This window comes from Diachasma alloeum, unplaced genomic scaffold (assembly GCF_001412515.2).
Source record: "Diachasma alloeum isolate Michigan unplaced genomic scaffold, Dall2.0 Dall_scaffold_00183, whole genome shotgun sequence".
Lineage (NCBI taxonomy): Eukaryota > Metazoa > Arthropoda > Insecta > Hymenoptera > Braconidae > Diachasma > Diachasma alloeum.
The window spans coordinates 888254-910062 of record NW_021680349.1 but is presented as its reverse complement, the minus strand read 5'-3'; the positions used below and the strand labels follow the sequence as shown (position 1 = coordinate 910062).

Genomic DNA, 21809 nt, shown 5'->3' with positions numbered 1-21809 from the left:
CTGAATCTGTTTCTATTCTTTTAAGAGGATTGGTTGGAGGGGTGGAATGTAGGAGGTAGGGGGATGTGTGAATGAATAAAAAGAATGAATAGAAGGAGAAAAGACGACGAAGTAGAAAAATGAATAAGTTCACTAATTAATTAATGTCAACAGGAGAATTCTTTCACTCCTTGTAAGGAATTTCACTCATTTCTTTGCTGCTAATTAATTTTATGACGAAAACAATTTCAACTATAAAACAGTCATTGTTATTGAACTCTTATGCAAGAAGTATCTTCACAATACGGTTTTAATTTAATTTTGATGCTAATGAAGAATAGGAATTCTGAATCTTTTTCTATTCTTTTAAGAGGATTGGCTGGAGGGGCGGAGTATAAGGGGTTGGGAGATGTGTAAACGAATGAATAAAAGGGGAAAGGATGACAAAATACAGAAATGAATAAGTTCACTGATTAATTAATGTCCATAGGAGAATTCTTTCACTCCTCGCAAGGAATTTCACTCATTTCTTTGCTGCTAATTAACTTTATGATGAAAACAATTTCAATTATAAAACAATCGTTGTTATTGAACTCTTATGTAAGAACTAGCTTCACAATACGCTTTTAATTTAATTTTAAAGCTAATGAGGAATAGGAATTCTGAATCTTTTTCTATTCGTTTGAGAGGATCTGATAGAGGGGCGGAGTATAAGGGGTTGGGATAATTAATGTAAACAGAAGAATCCTTGCAAGCAATTTCACTTATTTTTTGCTGCACTGAGAGAAAACTTTTCTAGTACGTGGACCATATTTACTTGAGAGAAGTAAATTATTTTGAATGGCTCGAATCTCAGAATGTTTATGGTTCACGGAACTCGAATAAATTCTCATTTATCACTATCGTTGCGCATTATATCATGAATATATTACATATTGAAGTAGTGCAACTGCGTAACAAAAAAATCATGAAAATAATAAATACTTGAAGATTGACGATTTTTCTACGCAATTTGAGTGAGTTCATTTGCGACAAAATCATACGTGAGTACACGAATATTTTAAAGCATACGACCTTTCTCAGGTCTCGTGAATTGAGATGCCTGGGGGAATTAAGCAATTGAAGAAAAATTCCTTGTCTCAAGAAAATATGTTCCAGATATTAGAATTTTTTTCCCTGTGTGTTATAGTACATTAGAGTACAAGGGTGCAAATTCCGTTTACGACGAATGTGAGGTCTGGACTCGCATTTGTTGAAAACGAAGTTTATGGTCGAGTGATCTATAATATTTTATGTTACACCGGGCAGAAGTGGATTCTATTTAAATTCTATTTATTGCGCGGTATGACATAAATTAATTTTATAATGAAAACAAGATCAATTATGAAATATTCATTGTAATTGAACTCTTGTGCAAAGACCATCTTCACAATACATTATTGAGACTGTTTTCATAAGTTCTATGTTTTTTTTTGGCCGTCCAAACTGTTTTCATAAGAATCAGACAGATTGAAATTTTCATGTTACCTCAGGTTTATTTTTTAATGAAAAAGCTTGAGAAATTTGGGCCGAAGAGTTTTTACAGAAAATATATTGTGGCTGAAGGCCCCGCGGGCGATGATCAGCTGCAAGTTCCTTGGAACTTGCAACAAATTCCGTTAAAAATAAAATAATCAATATAGTGAAAATAAAATAAATATTAGCGAAAGCTTAATATATTTTCTAATAGAAAGCAGATGGAGTTTTCTGGCAATGAATCAATGAAATTCTTGCGTGTGAGTATCATTATGATTCTTCCTTTCGGTAAGGAGTGACGCATAATTAACCCGCATAATCCAATGTTTAATGCATCACAGAAATTCCCATCTCCTTGATGACAAAAGGCCATTGTTATCACCGCAGGTTCTGAAGTTATCTCCACTCCAGTCAATGATAAATGCTACGCTCCACTCGATGAATTCCCACGAGTGGAGGCAGACACACACCCTACATTCATTGAAATGCAACAAGTATTCTTCATCTTCAAGTTATTCCGACATTTCGAAATGTTGATAAATTGCAATCTAACTATAGCTGAGCTCAATTGGATGGGAGTGAATGAGAAATTTATTCAATTATATTCAATAAAGTACAGTTGTTAAATTCTTCTTTTGCTTCGGAATGGAAGTATTGTATTCGTCAAATTCGAAATTTCCAATTTTTATTTCGAACCTGTCATTTTCGACGATAACTGAAAAAATTATTGTTCAAGTGAATCCAATTGTGATTTTAAATATTCTTCCCCATGACATCTTGAGCGAGTTCAATCATGTGATTGATTGCATCATTTGTTATTGAAAAAAATTATTTTGCAACCAACATTCAGGGAGAGTTAATGAATATTAACGTTGCGCCATTTTTAATTCAATGAATCATCGAATTCGATTTAAACGACATTGTCATAGAAATTTCTAGTGACGACATCAATTTCCCGCTTGTTTTCATTCACGCGCATCTTCTCTTTTTGCTGTTACTAATTCGTAAATGGAATGTCATCCCTTCTAGAATGTTTAAGCTCATGAGAGAGTTTTTCTCATGAGAAAACATTCTCTCTCTGACGAGAAAGATGGTATTTCTTTTCTGTAAACACCGAAGATCCTCTTCTTGAGGCCTCTCAGCACGATTCAAGGGCTCTGCATTAGGGAATCGTGTCATCCGAGGTCAGACGGGATCTGTGACTCCAATTAAATTAATTGGAGAGTGGAAAAACCGAGGTTTTAGCTCAATTTAACTTTCAGGTTTCATTCACCAGAAAATTTTCCTCACGATCTATTGAAAATTCAATTTATCTTTCATAAATTCAACTGAAAAAAATTCAGTAGAACAATTTGTTCTAAAAAATAAATCCCATTAATCTTTTCCCATTCAATATTTTCGATCCAAACTCTCTGCAACGAAAAAACTGCAGAATTTTTCAATAGAAATTTCAAAATAATTCCAGTAGAAATCCAATAAAATTTCTTAGCGAATGCGTTAGAGTCTCGAATTCACTTTCTTGCATCAGTTCTTCCCATCGTACAAATCCCCTTCAAATCATTCCAACATCAACCATCTACGTCAATAAAAAAAAATCAATACTAATGAATAAACGTCAACCCCATCGCCCACAAGAATACATCCTTCATTTTCGTTTTTTGTCGAGGTTTTTTTAAACTTCTCGCAATGTATCCGGCATCGTAATGCATCGGACAACTGGAATAAAATTAATCTCATGTATCTCACTCATTTGCCAAGCCTCCCCCCCCCCAGTACCCCATCACCCGGGGGGTGAGTGTGAATCCGGCGCTTGCGTCCCGCTGCATAAAGAGGAATCAATATCACCCCCGACATCAGCGCCCTTCACCACACGTCTCGCCGTCAACGTCGACGTCCAAGAGTGCCACCGCCGTCGGCCCACCTCCAAGGTATCACCTCTCACACAAAGTGAGAATGGCTGACACTGAATTCGAGGAATTTCGACAATATTTCGAACGACTGCCACAGCATCTGAAGACACCAATATCAAATTACACGTAAGATTCTCCTTCAACTTTCATCTCTACATTAAACTCTCAATAATTTAGTGGCCAATGCCACATAATTTCGCGCATTCGTGTGAGTTAAAGTTCAAATAAAGGAAAACCGACATCCTCGCGGAATGCAGAATTCGAGGAGTGGTTCCACAAAGAAAAAAACCTAGTGATGTCGACAACTAATTTTTACAACCGGCCGAAAAGACCTTTCTTATTTTTCCCTGAATTCAAAAAAATCCTGAAAATTGAAAATTTGCAAAAATTATTTTGCAATTTTTTTTGCATGAAAAGTGTTTTTTCTCTTTACGATTCCTATCGTAGTAGAATCAATATGTGGCATCCGTCCTTAATTATTTGAATCGGCTCAATTGCAAACTATAAATTTTGGATTAATGAAATTGGCACCACCCTCGATTGACTGGGAGTCGCTGCGGTGAATGCCGAAACCGCAGTGTTGAATTTTTTATTGGCGAAAGTGACTTTTTGATGGTCCTGGCCCCAGTTGCAACGCGAACCCGACCTTTCCTCGCCCCTCAGCCCCCTATTTCACGTCGATACTCGAGATGACCCGAAGGAACAAGCGCGCTGCTCCATTTGGATAATTCCCTGAGCATCACCTCCATCAACATTAGCAGTCATCCGCGCACGATTCAGATATAAACTTTTATTTCAGTTCTGCAAATATTGATAAACTGCATTCCCGACGTATGGCTTCTCTCACCCTCGTCGATCCCCGGATTAAGGCTCTCAGTTTGTTCAACCGTTTCCTATTACCCCTTTTTTAGGCTTGTACATGATGTTATGCTTGATGACTCCCCGACGTCGTCGCAGGCGAGCGATGGAGATGTTGGACGCTCGTGTGCGGGAATTCCTGGGGATTCCGATGATGAGGACGGAGGGGTGATGCACCGACATGATAATCAGAGTGGCCACACCTCGGGGGACGACAGCGAAGACTTGGATCATCACTCGTCGATTGTTGCTGACAGCGATTTTAGGTAGAGTCGATGAGTATTTCAGTAGTAAAATGGTAGAGTGGTAGAATTTCATGAATTATTCGTTTATTCATTCTCTTATTCGTTTAGAATACGTGCCTGCGTGAGCTTACATCGTTAGACCCGCAGGGTTTCGACATATGCTCTGAATAGTCGGATGTAGAATTCGGTAGTGGAGTATACTGTTGAAAATTTTTGTCTGAAATTTCTGGCACACTTTTTTGCAATTTTTATCGAATTTATTGTAATCAATTACGCTGTTAAAAAATTTTGTTTGAATTTTCCGTTTTAAATTCCGGGAATTTTTATCGGGTTCAAGTTCCACTGAAATTTCTGCAAATTTTGTCATTGACAATTCAGAATTGCGTGGGAAAATCAAACAGGAACTGTAAATTTCCGTTCCATTTTTTCCTGAAAATGAATAGAAAACCAGAAAATTCTGATAAATATATTCTTTAATTTTCAGGACAGTGACACCGAATGCGATTTCGGGACAAAAAAATCATGGAATTTCAGATTTCACTGGAAATTTAATGTAATTTGACACTGAATATTCATACTAGATTGGAAATTTAAATAAATTATGAAATTCTCGTCTTTATGCCGCTTAAAATTCTGGAATTTTACTGAATGTTCAGTGAAACCTGAACTTTCATCATTTTTTCCCCTAAATCGCATTCAGTGTCACTGTCCTGAAAATTGGTAGTCAACTGTTTACGAAATTTCATTTTTTTTTCTAGCAGTATACCACTGAAATTTCTAGGAATTTCGACATTAAAAATACAGAATTCCGTGAAAAAATCAAAGAGAACCGGAAATTTCAGTTCTATTTTTCTCTAAAAATAAACAGAAAACCAGAAAATTCCGGTATAGTATATTTCAGGGCGAGTGCCATGGGGTTTTTTACTCGCGTGGAGGTGGCGTCTGAGCCGAAGGCGAGGACTGGCCAACCACGCGAGAAAAAAAAACCCATGGCGCTAGTCGTGAATGATATTTTCCCGTAGTGATTTTCACTTTTACGAGTTTGGGACAGGGCCAATACCAATCCCCGGACGAGGAAGAGTGAAGGTCAGTACGGGAAAGATCTATATACCCGAATTGTTCTCATTGATTTTAATTTGCATGCGATAATTGAATTAAAATTCAGTTTCCATCTATTTCTTCATCAAACTGTAAATTTCTTAGAGAATCTGTGTAGAGAATTTTAATCTTCACCAAACATTTTAGAATGTATATACCAAACCTAATAATTATCAGGATATTCTCGGAATAATCTACTGCACAATTCCATTCTTCATGTAATTATCTCGATAAAAAGTGAATTAAGAAGAAAATGGCAAGAGATTTTCTTCATGGCGGAGCTCATGGCCTTTATAAAAAATTCCATTTTTTTTTGCCTAAGCCTACTAGTATCGGAGATATTTGCAGAATAGTTTTTTACAGAATTTAAAAGCGAAGCGGTGAAATGATAGGAAAAAGATAGGGAAATCTTCTAAAGAGACCTGAGAACTATAGAAGAGATTTAAATTCTTGCAATTCAATCTGCCATTTCACTACTGAATCACCGAATGAATGTGATTTAATGCTCAGTATAATACATTGAGAAGAAAGAGTGGCGCATGAGGTAGTTTAGACTGACATCGAAATGCCTATGGGCTTTTACAATTAGCTTGTTCGGTGGACTAAGCAGCAGGGGTCGATACACCAGTTTAACTGGGGTTCTGCCATCGACGGGGCGTGACAGCGTGGTGAGCGACGTCGGTGGCTCCTGCTCAAGTCTGGGATCCTGGGCGACTCCTGAACATCATCCCAATCGCCCTGGCAGCAGTGGAAATGAGAGAAGACGGAGGCGACTCCCGGAAATACCGAAGAACAAGAAATGTAAGGATTCGATTCTTATCGAATATTTCAGAATTCGCTTTTGAGGGACAGGTTTCGAGATATTTTCCAAAAATTGATTTCTAAACGGAATGCCCTGTTCCACTACACGGAGAGAAATGTTCAGTAAAAATTACGGAACTCACAATTCGCTCACCGATTACGGAATCGTGAAAAATTACGATATCGTCACTTAAATTTTCTGAGTCGATTCCGTAATCGGTGAGTGAGTTCCGTAATTTTTACTGAACATTTTTCTCCGTGTATGTCAAAAAATATTGTTGATCACACGGCCAAAAAAAAGTATTCTAGCTCGTATGATTGCAAACTCATATTCGCCAGAAAATTTTTCTTTCCGTACTGCTCTTTACTTTTTCTCGTTCGGGGATTGGGATTGGATTAGCCCTTTCCCAAACTCGTAAAAGTGAAAATCACTACGGAAAAATGTGGTCCGGGCTGTTGTTATGGGGTTTTAATACTCGTGGGGTTGGCAGATCTCCCCAAGAGTGTATTATCCCATAACGACAGGCCGGAAATATACCGTTTCGGCCTAATGACGAAATGCACTATTTTAAAATAGCGAATTAAATGTTCATGAATATTGGCGAGGGAAGTCTAAAATTGTGGGAAATTGCCGTTTGTCAATTATCTTTATAAATTCCCCTCGGAAATAAGCCTTCGCCATTTTTCTTTCAAATTAATGCTTTGAATACCTCTTCAATTTACCTGGGCATCCCAGACTTCTCTCCGCACTCAATGTATTTTTTCGCATTGCCCGCTATTTCTGGAGTCTCCTAATAGGTGAATTATCAATTTGAAAATAAATCCATGAGAGCGCGCGAATGAGGAAGAAGTTAGTTTCATATGTTTTTCTATAGAGATGGATAAACATCCTTAATAACAACATGAATGATAAAGACAGCAGCTAAATTTCCCAATTCTTGACACATTACTAATCGCAAAATCATCGATAAATTCATGTTTACGAACTCGGCAGCACTGAATTCGTCTCCCTCGCTGGCTGAGGAGCTGGCAGGTGCCACTGGGTCATCCCGGCCGCACCTGGTGCTTCGAAAGTGTCACTCGAGGCTCCGCCATGAGGACAGCTCGCCCGATAGCGAAAGGATGGCGACTGACAGCGGACACAGCACTGCACATTCCCCTGATAATGGACCTAAGAGTGTCTCCCCTATTCCCTGCAATACTCTGCAGAATACTGAGTCAGTTTCTCCGAGTAGTACTCCAGGTAATTTGTGCCATCGTAAAAAGTTTATGGCGGTGTATTTTCCAAGATTGCGAGGGTTTAGGGGAGAATTTCAAGAAGCCTTTTTCGTCGCTCAGAGAAATTTTTATTGGAAATGCCCCTGCGTAATTACACAGATGTAATGCCTTTAAATTATTACTTACAATCGTTTTGTTTAGGTTTTAATTAATTTCTTGAATAAGTGCGCGCATGAAAAAATTCAATCGAAAACCTAGCGAATTCGCTAGAAAATTCTAATGGAATTCTATAGAAATTCTATGGGATTTCTGTAGGATTTCCATTGGAATTCTATTGAGATATTTTATAACTTTTTTGTGCTGATTATATTGCAGATTTGATAGGAAAAAGTCAATATATCTGGAATTTCTGTTTAAAATTTTCTCGAGATTTTTTCTATCAGAAATGTTGAGCACAAATTTTCTAAGTTTCTTCCGCTGGATTTTGTTTTGTTTTGATTACAGAATCCGAGTGGAAAAACTTGGAAAACTGATGCCCAAGCAGTCTTATAGAAAAAAATCTCAAGAGAAAAATTCAAATAGAATTTTTCAATTAATTCCAACAGATTTTTCTAGCGAATTCACTAGATTTTCTATTGAATTTTGTCATACGTGTGGTTTACGAAAATATGTCACCATCTCTTTAAAGCTGAGAAAATTTGTCAGAAAAAGTATAAATCGATGAATTTTATAAATTAATCATTACCCAGTCATTAAAAGTTGATTAAAATGGGAGATAATTATTATGATTTTTTGTACAGTCCATGAAACAATGATATGGTTTTTAGAAGAAAAAATTGAAAGGCCTTTGAAGACTTCAAAGATTGCCATAAAAAAATTCTTCCTATTTTTTGTAAAATTCCTCATCAATGAGATAATCGATGTGCTATCAAGTGATTCATGAAATGGTAATTTAAATTTAATGGTCTTGAGAATAAGTAATTTCCAAAAAAAAAAATGTTCAGGGACGTTTTCAAAGCGAAAATAGTTTGCCATGAAAATGTCCTTTGGCAGTTCCGCCTAAAATTGTTGCGATTTTTGATTTCCGTTCCTTCACGATTTAGTTTTCTGAATTTTTGTTAATTACGTGAGCTGTTTAATTTGCTAGGAAGCGGAGGCGTTCCCTTCACCCAATTAGAGCTTCTAGAGGCCACCCATCGGGGCCTCCACAAATTCGTTCCCCGTCATCACGATGAAATTGACCTCGAAATTGGCGATCCAATCTACGTGCAAAAAGAGGCAGACGATCTGTGGTGTGAGGGAGTCAACCTGCGAACGGGTCGTCAGGGGATTTTCCCATCCGCCTACGCAGTAGATATGGACTACAGTGATTTCGATCCCTCAGCGCCCAAAGTCAAGAGAGAGAGGTATTTGTTGGGGTACCTTGGCTCGGTTGAGACACTCGCACACAAGGGGACTGGGGTTGTTTGTCAGGCTGTGAGGAGAATTGTGGGCAATGCTTCGGAGGATTCACCGGACTCACAGAGATGTATTCTTGAGGTGTCGGACCAGGGATTGCGGATGGTGGACAGGAGTAAGCCACGAGTGAGTAGAATGATCTTTTGTTGAATGTTGGAGAAAAATTACCGAACATTCGAGTAATCGTGGAGTAAACTCGCTTAGGGATGGGCAATAATATTAGATTTTGACAATATTAAAAAGGGCTCATTTCCTTATATTGTCCAAAGTTTAACTATATTTAACAAATTTAAAATATTATAAAATTTATTAACTAAATTTTCCGATTGATGGTGAATAGAATATTTGATAATATTGAAATGTAATTTTTTAGTTAACAAGCTGATTCTAAATTTAGGTACTTGATTTTCGATTATCCAAATAATTGTCAATCTTCCTGCCTAAATTATTGGTTGATAGAATATTTCGAGATTTAAATGTACAAATTGATGGTTAATTTAATATTTAAAATTTTAAGGTTTATGTTAAAAATTGACATCTTCACAATTTAACGGTAATTATGATTGATTGATATGCCTATCAATATTGAACTCGATTTTCGGTACCTTTTCACCCTACATCGGGTAAAAAGTGCGAGACGAATAGTGAATCTCCATTGGTTCCGGAAAATTTCAGGCATCGGTATAATCATAAGTTGTAATTGACGTTCAATTTTGAATAAGGAAATTCGTAATATTAATTATCAATTTTTGTAATTAGCAAATTAGTCATCAGATAAATATTCAAATTCCGAATTGTTTTATCAATCAATAATTGAGAGAATAATTAGAAGATTGACGATTATTTGCTAATCGAAAATACTTCTATGGAATTTACAAATATTTAGTCAATTGACAATATCATTTGTTAATTATGTAGTTCATAGTTAATGGAACATTTAAATTACCAATTATTGTATTATTTTTCAAATTTCAATGAAGATAAGGAAACCTTAATTATTGTAAGGTGCAACTTCTCATAATATTACTAAATTAATTATTGATGCCGATCCATGAAAAATTTACTGAACGTGTAATTTGTGCCGAAACTGTAAAATTTACCCTGCATTCCATCAAAAATTGGCTCAGTGAACGTGAATGATTGCTCAATAGTGTGGAAAATTTTTCTGTAACGGAGAATGATTTTTTACCGAACGTATTTGATAAATGTTTCACTTCCATTCGTCCCCATGACCTTCGGATGGGTGCAAGAAGAAAAATAGCCCATCGGTATGGGAAATTTTACTGTACAGGAGAATAATTCTCATCACACTGTCCCACGTTTATCACTGTCAAAAGGAAATTTCGTACTCGGTGGAATTCTCTACGAAAAATGTCAACCGACAAATTTTCCTGCATCTCTTCCTTTTAAAGATATATAGATATAAATCTGAGCATTCTACTGAAATTGTAAAATGTAACAAGTGGATTGTGTTCGACATTCTGTCGAGTGACTTCAGGAAAAAATATGAGACGATGTTTTTGCAAACAGATGTATTTTAGATATTTAAAATTTTCATGTAATTTTTTTATTGCTGGAGATGCAAAATTGAATGAAAAATACTGAAGAGTAATTTGTTAATTTCGATAATTCTTAGTGATGTTTCAAAATAAAAACGACGTAACTGATATTTTCCATTCAATTTTGCTATTTCGTTATTTTTTCTCAGCGAAAAAAGTTTCATGCCACAACCCTGTGACATAATCCCCAAAAATCCTATTTTTAACATTAAAACATTATTTTTCATTTTTTCGTTTTCAGCAGAAAAATGGACCATGTCACGACTATTTTTATTCCCTGAAAAATGTATCATTCTGTGCATTTCATCCCCGAGACCATCGTTACCTCGGTTTTATCACAAAGCACCCAACCCTCCAGAGGTTCGCTTGTCACGTGTTCATCGGACAGGAGTCGACGAGGCCCGTAGCCGAAGCAGTCGGGTAAGTCGCCCTCAAAACCTAAATCAAAATCAAACAAAGCTGCACTGAGAAAAAAAATTACGATTGCCAAGGAATCAAAACACGTACGTTCGTTCGTTCATTCATTCATTCATTGAGTCGTGGTTTTTTAGAAGTTCATCTCCAAATATTACAATTATGTTGAATTATGAGATGATTGTGCAACATATGACCTTGCATTCAACAATTTTCATTATTTCCAACATTTTTCAATTTTTTCTCAAATTTGAGATTTTTTACGTCAAATAATTTGGAATAATTCTAAATGTTAATAATTCAACATAACAGTGATATTAAAAAAGTAAATTTTTCACCCAATGAAATAATTCCTTGGCAAAAGCAATTTTCTTTGTCAGTGTGCAACACTCTTAAGACAATAATTTTTGATTTTCATTTCCTGTTCTAGACGAGCCTTCCACCGATTCTACACTAAATTCATTGAGACTGCTTTTCCAATTGAGGACATATACATTGAGTAAACCTACTTTTAGTATCTCACCGGAGGCCGGGAGCTTGAAATATCCCCACGCCCACGAGACCCATCAGAATGATACCCACTGTACATAAACCCCAATTAGGTGTAGATACAAATATATTATGAAGAAAATAAAATGCGAATCAAAGAAACCTACGCGGCAATGTCACCCATTAAATCTCATTCATTTTTCGTTTATTCTCATGTGATTATTTTCTACCATTACAAATCCTTGAGCAAATTCATCCCATTTACTCCCACAACTTCCGGTGTCTTTTACATGTCTACATATGCACATAATCCTGATATTCATTTCACGATGTTTGTTCATTCAATTTTCATTCGTATCTGTTTTTAATATTGAAAATAGAAAAGTTCAATTGAAAACTTCATTGTTCCCAAGAACAATTTCCCAAATCACTGGATCAAATGACTCACCGAGATGTTTGAGAAATAAATGAGAGAAGAAAAACAATTAAGAAAATTAAAAGTCACCTGTTTTTTTTTTCATTTATGATCAGCAAAGTATAAATATAATAACGTATTTACAATATTATAAACTTTATTTTTAAACAATATGCTTAGGTATGTTTATTGTATTATAATCATAGTGCCGACTGTCTGTGTCACATCTGCATCAATTTCAAATTTTTATTCATGTCAGTAAAATAATGAGAAGTGATATAACAAAGTCATTGGTTTTGAGAAAATTACGTAAATTCATCTGTTAAAAAAGTTTAATTCACGAATTAAAGACATTACCAATGTATTTTAGAATGAAATTATTTTGCCTGCATATAAATGTCATTATTCCAATGAAATTAGTATTTGTCACATTGTCATATCGGGAAAGCTAAAGTATATTTCTGCAGATGTCTTGAGCAACTCAAATAATTCGTTCATTTCAACACAAAATAAAGCATAAAAGTAAAATTAGGCGATTCCATTACATTTTTCAGTCTCATGATAAAACATTATTTGCCTGACATGTGCAATAAAAATTGTTCATTCTCCTTTACGTCAATAATTCTCAAAAGTAAAACAAAATATCGGTTTACTCAAAAACACAGACAGTTTGGATTTGAAATTTGTACTATACATTAGTTCGGAGTCAGGGAGGGAGCTACAATTTCTAGTCAGTTTATCATCAATTCATTTCTTCGCATATTCTCAAAATTTGTTGTTTCAACCATAAAGTCGGTGCCTGAGACGCGCTTCGTAATTTTACTTTAGGTGATGAGTACAACATACATGTTATTATTCTTCATTTAAAATTATTCACAATATTTTCATCTTTACAGTGAAGACACAAAACATTCTTTTTTTATTCATCTTTCTTTCATTGAGGGTGGGAAGTACCTGACGACGATCGAGAGATGAAATTAAGCAAAAGTCAAACTTGATAACAATACAACACTAAATACTCCTCAGCTATTCGCATCCCCGATAATTTTGCATTGCACAATTTCGTTAAAAAAAAATTTCTCATATAACATCAAGACAATTAACAAATTCATAAAATAGGCCGAAATACAAATAAGAAAAATTGTACATAAATTTCAAGATTGACATTAAACTTTCTGTAGCGTCGTCATCGATGTAAAAATTATCTTTGAATTATTCAGTGACAAATTTTACAGTAAATATCATTGGACGTAAGTATATTAGTACACCACTTCCTTAAAATCCTAAATTATGCATCTAATGTATATGTTCGTGTGACATACATCCCCGTATTAAATGAAAAAACAAATCACTGATTCATTTCCTCAAAAACAAATCACTGATTTATCTTTTCAAAAGGGTCATCAACAAAATCTTGCAATAAATCAGATACAATTATTGGAAAAATTGACTTGTAGTTCAGAGAAAATTCATTCTCAACGACTGACATGATCACAAAATTGACCTCAACTCCCCTCGGGATGTATGTCCTTGTGTACACGGGGTGCATTTATTGAAAAATCACTCAAACCAATTATGAAAATTGCATTGTTTTGTTTCCTTTTTTTCCTGACAGAGCAACTCTCCAATCATCGATAACTTCAATTATGCAGTCAATATTACAATTAATTTCAATCTTCAATTACAATTCTCTTCACACTCCTCCGCTTAATAGTACACGGTGAATAATCCATGTTGCATAATCATTAATTTTATATTTAATATTTATATATGTATATAGTAAAATTAACATTGCAGTCTTACGGTGAGCCAATTAAAACGATGGCAACGATTCAAAACGTCATCTTTCTTAATCAGTGTTTTCTTCTTCATTAGTTTACTTACAATCTTAGTCTCAACATCGTAATTGCCTAGTAAATTAGTTAGGTATCCTTATCCCATTATTACGATTTCGTTAATAACTCATTATCCCTTGTCTAAACGTGACAGACATGTTGGATAGAGGTAGTTCATACTCAGCCGTTTCATTTATTCGTAAACGTTTCCTGAATTTTTTTTTAACATTTAAAATGGGGAAGTTTTGTCGCTGTGACGATGAATTTGATAGTCTATGTGACAAATGAGGTGACTTTACTCCGTTGTAGCAATGAAATTCCTCTTGTCTCGTGCATTTGTTTCGTTTTTTCTTCATTGATGAGTCTTATTTTTCCCGTGCTTTTTTACTTTGCAAAATTTCTTCGTTAATTGCACAATTATTCCTCATTTAGAATTCATCAGTCACTTTTATTTGCAGAAGTTGTTTTTTCTTGTACTGCTTCATTTGTTGTGGCTCTTAAAAAATCCAAGGACAATTTCCAGTGAATAACCACTTGGTCGTCTTCATTTCTTCGTGTTCCTGGGAAGAGCATTGGAAAACGTTTTTCGTCAGGTGACTCGATGTCCTCGAGTACAAACAACTCGCTTCGTTTTTTTGTTTTGTTGGTTGGCCCCTCCAGGGATTGCGCCAGGCTGAATGTTGCAATCGTAGACTCCTGGGGAACAGTAACTCCTTAAGGTACGAATGTTATGTGCCACATTTCACTGAGGTACAGTAGGGAACAGCCAGTCTGTGGACTTTATCAAAATTTTCCTAAATCCTGGGAAGAAGGACGAGGAGAACTTAAGTTTCGTCCTTCTTGAATTGGTTTCAGACACCAACGTTCTGTTTAACGTTGACCTGCATACTGTGATGATCCTGTTGGAGGGTCTTGATCATTTTCTTCTGGATTTCATGCTCGGCCTGGAATGGTGAAATTAATAGTTATTGTGACGTATATTTATTGTTTGTGGATGAAAATCGATGGGTGGAGTTATCTTGAGGGTTAATCTTTGATAAATATCTTCGCTGATCGTTTTTAAGATTTCGTTATGTCCCATTCGAACAATCAGAGGATTATGAAAGGATTTGAGCAGAGTTTATTCATTGATTTCGTTGATTTTAGGGCTGCCAATCACGTTTCATAAAAAAATTAAAAAGAACATTTTCTTTCCGTTCACTAGTAGAGAAAAATGTATTAAGGATATCCAAGTATTTTTTATAGTTTGGTACAGACTACAGTATAGATTCAACCATTTACAATCATCAAAGTTGTCAATTAAATTGCGTGAGAAAAATTTGAAAAAAATCATGAGAATCATTGGCGTCATTCAAATGACATTTTGCACAGAATTATTAATTTGTAATCATTCGTGGTTCAGAAATAAATGATTGAGATTTTTAAAAATTTTGGAGATCTTATTTTTTTAGGGATGAAATCGATTTTTGATAAAGTTCTGAATATGAATAAATTTGTTATGATTCCGAAGAGATGATTTTTATATTCAGGTTCAGATGAATCAGAGCTTAAAAAAGGTCATTCCATAAGGATATCATGTCACCCTTAATTTGCTCGAATAATTGAAATATTTTCTTTGACGAGTTTATTATTTTTTATAGTCACCTGTAGTTGATCAAAATTTTGTCGGCGTGTGTGCAGCTCTGAATTCTCAAATACCAGTCCTAACTCATTGATCTGCGACCCTTGATAATCTATACTGTCCTGAAGATGCGCATATGTCTGTCTCAGTGTCTCGTCCACCTTCTGCTTCATCAAATAAGAAAATGATGGTTTATAGATTTATTCGTTCAACGTCAATTTCCATATTTCCTTGAGATACATCCACATGCTTTGTAAAATACATACCTCGGGCACAAGGTGAAGAATATCAGCCCTCGCGGATTTTTCTGCAATATCAGAAATAAGAAAGATTAATAAAGAAACATACGCCCGAATCGAATGAGCAATTAAATACGACGAAAATTCAGGTTCAGTTCAGTCTTTAATTATTATTTTTTTAAAGAGTAGTGATTTCTAAAGAGAATGTTCCCGTTTTCTAATTTTTCCAAAAATTATTTGAGTAAGTCAAAATTACGATTTGTGATGGGAACTTGAGATATTCTAAGTGCAAAATAATTAAGCACATGAGTACTCAATACTTGTGAAATAATTAAGTACCAATTCGACGTGTACTTAATGATTAATCAATCTTATGGGTCTAGGCACATTGAATACTTGTAACTTGAAAACAATCTGAGTACTAAATACCACAATATTTAGTACTTGATAACTTCTCAAATCCTAGAAATCCCTTGTTTTTCTTGGAATATTTTGGAAATGCAAATCTATAAAATTTTCTGAAGGAACTATTTTGGAGAATTCTTTGAATTTTCAATGATGAAATTTTCGAAAATGTCTGAAATTTTTAGAAAGTTTTAGAATTCCCTAAAAATTGTATTTTTTTTTCAAGTTTAACAACGCAGGAAACCTCACTAATGAGTAAAAACATTTGTGCTTGGAGTGTCGATTAGTTGTGTCAATTTTTCTTAGAGCCAAGTAATTTTAGGAGAGAATATCACATTTTACCAAAAATCATTTGATTTACTCAAAATTATAATTTGGGATGGGGAACTCACGATATACTAAATCTGAGTACTTAATACTTTCCTCTAGTACTAATATTTTCATATTCTTCAAAGCATGATTATAATTAGGTACAAATTCAACATTCACTTAGGAATTAATCCCTCCTTCAATTCAAGGACGTCAATTACTACTTGAAAACAGTCTGAGTAGATCAAGTATTTAGTACTCAAGACAGTTCAAGGGCCAATTGTCTAAGAGCCGATTGCACACAGCGCTGTTAACCCTATAAATCGTCAGAATAAATTTATGTCTGGGGTAAATTTATTCCCCAGTTAGACAATTTCAGAAATTTCTCGTAAATGAATGGCTTCATTCCGCCATTCGGTCGTGAATATTGACTAAATAGTTTTTCATTAGTAATATTATTGACAAACTTTGTTGATACATTGACACGTCATGTTTTTTGAGAATATATATTTGACAAACTTTCGATCAAAATTGATCGGCAGATGATTTTCATTTATTCCGATACTCAATTGAAGATTTTCTTAACTGGGCTTGGGCTACCTACACCCGGGCGTAAGTAGTAAGTACAGAATATTTAGGATTCGATAACTTCCCCAATTCTTGCAAATAGTATATTTATAACCTAGGGAGGTAAAATAAGGGAGCCGTGGCCACGTGCGGTTTACCACCCGAGCCGAAGATAAGGGACCTTTATTTTACCTCTTGTGGTTAGAACTATATTGTTCGCCTCAGCGTAGACGCAATATCAGACTGTCAACTTTCAGACTAAGAAAAAATTACTTCTGCCGAAGTAATTTCAATTATATGTTCAATCTAATTAATTTAATTTTGATTTTTCAATTATATGTTCCCCTAAGGAGATGTTTTGTCGTGTTGAATCAATTTACTTGCGGGAAAAAAAGAAAGTTTCCACCAAAACATGATAATGTTTGTAGTAGTAATTGTTCTCGTGAGACATTTATACGTCTCTCGGGTAAATACATTCTTTCTTCAGAGAATTACATGAGGCTCTCGTTTTATCAAGTGAATATTATTGAGTAGTGTCTATTTTGTCCAATAAACACTCATAATTTCCATAGAACAAATGATAATTTCAAGAGGAAACTACAATTTCCTTGCCGAAAACTGTGTTATTGGCAAAACTAAATGACTTGAGGGATCAATTTTTTGGGGGATGAAATATTCATTCCTCGTCAATATATTTTTTCTATGATGTAAACCTATGGAGTTCTCTCAGATGAAACGATTGTCGTACAATAGATTATATTTTTTCCTGCCAACCGTTCGAATTCTTCTCCGGATATTTCTGATGATCACGACAAACATTTAATTTTTGTGAAAGGTATTAAATTTCCTCAATAATTAAAAGGTAATAAATTTCCTCAATACCCAATCAAGCTGGTTAATTTCCCTCAAGTAAATCTGTTGCACTCCAAATATTCTCACGTGAAACACATAATTTTTCGGCGGAGCTAATTATTTCTCTCAGTGTGTGTACTTTGCGCTCGCCAGGGCGAAATAGTGTATTTCGATATAAGTGCGATGGGTTTTTTACGAGTGTGAAATTGCAGGCCCGAGGCGAAGCCGAGGGCTGCCAATCACACGAGCTGAAAAATGCCAGTCGCACATGTGTCGAACTATATTCTTTGTCAGTGATGTCACGTTCAGCGAGTGGCGAACTGGGCTTTTTTCGTTTCCAAGTAAACGAAAAAACACTTTTCAGCGCGAAGTGAATGTAGCAGCAATGACAAAAAAAATGATAAAATTGAAAAAAAAAATCTTGAAAGTTCTTCACATTTTTCGATGACCAAGTTTTTGGTAATGGCCAAGATGTTCAGAAATTTCTGAAAGATTTTTTCCAACCTGAGCATCGCAGGGGACCGCACGAACGAGTAAATATGTTTGTACTTGCATTGGCGATCATTTATTACACCAATGCAAATTATGACCCAGTACTAACCTTGGAATATAGTATTTATATATTTTCAAGCGGTAAGTAACTCTACTCAGAAATTCAAGTGCTAGAGTACTTAGTAGTGCCCATTACCGATCATGAGATCGAGGAGACATGAAAAGTCAGCTTTTAAGTATCAAAATCCGTAAACTTACTGTCAGGGTTCAAGGGATGTGTTATGGCGTCCAGCATCCTCATGATATCTAAAAACAATAACCAGAGTTACAGTCACTGTCTTCGAAATATCCACAACTACGATATGATGGTATTTTTGGCGCAAGAGGACGTGAACTAATAAAAATGACGAAATGCCAAACTCAGAACTTATTAAGGGGAGACTCCGGTGAGTTTTTTAATTATCACAGTTTATTGAAGTGCCGATCTCCATATGTTTCTCCCATATTGCATTTATGCGAAAATCGATCATTAGTCAGCCGAAAACTCATCATTTATTGTCCGTTAATCGTCTAGCAACTTTTTTCCCCAAAAAAATCTCCCAAACATGTGCAGAAAAACTATTATGAATCGCTTTTTCTGTATGAAGAAATCTTAATCAGTATAAATGTTATTTGTGTCCACTAAATTTCTCCATATGAAAAAAAAACGTAATTGTGCTATTTAGGTTTAATTATGGTTTAGTGTACTGTTTGACAAAATTTGGAATTCCATGGACAGTCGACTAGCAATCCTCAAGATAGTGACATTGAATGCGATTTACGGAGGAAAAAAGCATGAAATGTCAGATTTCACTAAAAATTCAATGAAATTTCAAAGATGAGGGTTCCTCAACCTATTTGAATTTTCAATGAAATCATTACCTTCAGCACCGAAATACGACAAATTGTTAATCAATTAAAAATTCACGAATATATTTACCGGAATTTTTCTGTATTCTCCTAATTTTCAGGGAATAATTGAACTGAAATTTGCAGTTCTCTCAATTAGGAATGACTTAATTGCTTGAAATTTCAGTGAAACTAAAATGAAATAATTAAAAATATCCAATATGGAGAAAACATGGAGATTCTCACTTCAATAACCCCTGATGTTGAAAACTCACCGAGTCTCCCTTTAAATCCTTCGGTTCTGAACGGAAGAAAGAAAATAAATCAGACAGATGGGAAGTGTTGAGTTGTTCTTGTGGTGTCATACATGTATGTAAACTGATATATTTTTTTCCTATAGTGCGTCCTCTTGACTGGGAAATGAGTTTCTGCTGGGCGATGGCACTACAGTTGTACCTGAATCCGAATTCATAAGCTCCTGGAAAGTCGGGTTGTCTATGAGATCCTCCTCAGTATCAGATTCCTGTCGTTGTCTCTTATCTGACTCGTCAGAGTCATCGTCCTCCAACGGCCGTTTGCCAAACCCCTCATCTGGCGTGTCCATGGCAGAGGTAGATGCCTCGGATTTTATGAACATTCCCATACTCTCTGGCTGCCCATAATAATCCACTGATGGATCTATTTGTGGATATTGGGAGCCACCGGCTCCCGGTTCCGGGGTTTCGATGTATGACATTTCGCTATTTACATCTGGATGCAGGACTGAGGGGTTTGTACTCATCTGGTGAGGGTCGTAGAAGTGTTGGTCTTGAGACAGAACTGGTTGCATGTGAAAGTTTGTCTGTTGCAGTTCAACCTGAAGAATAAATAATTTAATATTTAATATATTAAGAATGGAGAATGAATAGGGAATATATGGACGAGATGAGCCAATTATATTTGGGAGAAGTTAGTTCGAATATGATAGGGAGTTGGTATGGAGACGGTCGATAAAATAGTTTTGATAAAAATAATTCGTATTGTCTTCTGTCACGAGATATTGATCACAAGTTCAGCATAGGAATGATTAGTTTTTATAATTGGGAGTTTGATACTTGTCTTCAGGGACAAAAATGAAAATGAATAAAATAAGCCCGAACGACAGAATTTCCTATTCCTGAACTGAAAAAAATCTACAATTGTTGTATTTTTTTTACTATTTTTTTAAACATAATAAATACATAAAAGTAGAAAAAATAGGATGTGAAACGATAATTTACCACTTATCCATCACGAAATAGATTAACCCCACGATAAAACAGGGAACATTGATGAAAAAATAAAACCAAAATGTTATCAAAAGAAAATAAGGAAATGATCAAATGCTGATATGATACAAATTTTTATTTCTGAAAGTAAAAAAAAATCGACAATTGTTGTCATCTGAATTTTTTTCTAAAGTAAAATAGGAAATAAATAATTGTTTTATCAACCGCTTCTAATAATCAAAGAGTACTCCTTCCTTTCATACAAATGGAACAGATTCACATCAGATTTTTTTTTCTATTCCGTTGATTATTGTAGATGAATAAAGTTGGCCCTGAAGGGGAGTGCTTTACGCACTCAAAATATTGGCTGCTAGTTTTCGATTAATTGTATTAGTTATTGCTGAGGATGGCCGCAGAATGGCTCACGGAAGGAGTTTTCCCTAGTAAATAAATAATAGTAAAAAAAATACTATTTGAAGCGATAATTCAGCAAATGTACATCACGACAAAGAATCCCACGTTAAACCAAGGACTGTTGATAAAAAATAAGAAGCAAAATATTATCACACGAAAATAAGGAAATACTCACACTGTTAAGGATATCAGCAACAACAGGACTAGGGAGTTCCGGTATAATTTTTTCGGCAATTTGATGTGTCCCATTTTGCCTGCTTGGTGATGCTTGCGCTTGCGTGCGATGTGGTGGCTCCTCGTAATTTTCAGTGCCCTGACTGCTAGTTGAAGATGCAGTGCTCATTGTCCTCTTCATTTGTTTCGATTTGCTCCTGCCAGGTCTTGGAATCATCTTAACTCCCAAGTGATTCGCCTGGACAGAGGCCGGTGGTAGTCTAGTCGAGAACATGGCTGCTTTAGCGTATTGCAGGTCTGGGGCAGGTCCTGGAGAGATTCGCCCGTCGACAGGTATTGGTGCCGAGAGATCACTGATCAATTGAAGAATTACTCCCTCGAGTTGAGTTGGATCCTCGACACTTGGGGCTGACTCCGCCTGTGGGTTCAGCATTTCTGGATCAAATAGCCCTCCAGCCATGTCGTGTAGCGTCGCTGCGTAACGATCCTTCATCTCGCGAATCAATTTTTCACCCTCCTCTGCTTTGACAAGGGTGTTAACGCAAACAAAGGACTCGAATGTACCGGTTTTTGTGTCCATTTCGAGGTATCCGTGGGTTCTGAGGTAGATAAATTCACCGGTCTTCGAGAGGAGTCGGTAACAAGATGATCCAAAACCTTCACGACGATCGTACACTGGAAGAAGTGAAACGCAGATCAAGTAACCGTGGAAGAATAATCAATTTTTGATTGCTGCCGAATGAAAACGCGTTTTTTACTGATATTGTCTCACCGATGAATGATTTTTCTGAAGAATCTCTTGAGAGT

At 35.6% G+C, this 21809-nt stretch overlaps 2 protein-coding genes across 6 annotated transcripts in view; one reads left to right on the top strand and one right to left on the bottom strand.

Annotated features, from left to right (window-relative positions):
* Positions 1–3347: 3347 nt before the first annotated feature.
* Positions 3348–11732, top strand: LOC107047458 (JNK-interacting protein 1). 3 transcript variants are annotated; one of them, XM_015270232.2, is made up of 7 exons: positions 3348–3530; positions 4316–4528; positions 6195–6406; positions 7401–7649; positions 8772–9208; positions 10886–11061; positions 11486–11732. In XM_015270232.2, exons 1-7 carry the CDS (start codon positions 3448–3450, stop codon positions 11556–11558), a joined length of 1443 nt encoding a protein of 480 aa, XP_015125718.1. In that variant the 5' UTR covers positions 3348–3447; the 3' UTR covers positions 11559–11732. The 3 variants fall into 3 exon arrangements, with proteins under 3 accessions (XP_015125718.1, XP_015125720.1, XP_015125716.1); XM_015270234.1 differs by having other exon boundaries at positions 3350–3530; positions 6216–6406; positions 10883–11061; XM_015270230.1 differs by having other exon boundaries at positions 3350–3530; positions 10883–11061.
* Positions 11733–21809, bottom strand: part of LOC107047445 (hypoxia-inducible factor 1-alpha) — a 75326-nt gene continuing 65249 nt past the window's right edge. For 2 of the 3 annotated variants that reach the window (XM_015270214.2, XM_015270222.2), the window contains exons 8-13: positions 21004–21677; positions 19624–20023; positions 18538–18585; positions 15682–15722; positions 15439–15582; positions 11733–14738 (exon numbers count right to left, since the gene is read on the bottom strand). In XM_015270214.2, coding sequence (XP_015125700.1) covers positions 14646–14738; positions 15439–15582; positions 15682–15722; positions 18538–18585; positions 19624–20023; positions 21004–21677 — 1400 coding nt within the window. In that variant the 3' untranslated portion in view covers positions 11733–14645. The remainder of the gene's footprint in view (positions 14739–15438; positions 15583–15681; positions 15723–18537; positions 18586–19623; positions 20024–21003; positions 21678–21809) is intronic. The other variant, XM_015270217.2, reaches the window with a different exon arrangement.

Bases quoted from the DNA above. Each gene is read 5' to 3' on its own strand.
- LOC107047458 (XM_015270230.1), top strand. From the start codon at position 3,448: ATGGCTGACACTGAATTCGAGGAATTTCGACAATATTTCGAACGACTG. The intron at 4,529-6,194 runs GTAGAGTCGATG...TTTTACAATTAG, and splicing joins GTTGCTGACAGCGATTTTAG to CTTGTTCGGTGGACTAAGCA. The intron at 11,062-11,485 runs GTAAGTCGCCCT...TTCCTGTTCTAG, and splicing joins CCCGTAGCCGAAGCAGTCGG to ACGAGCCTTCCACCGATTCT.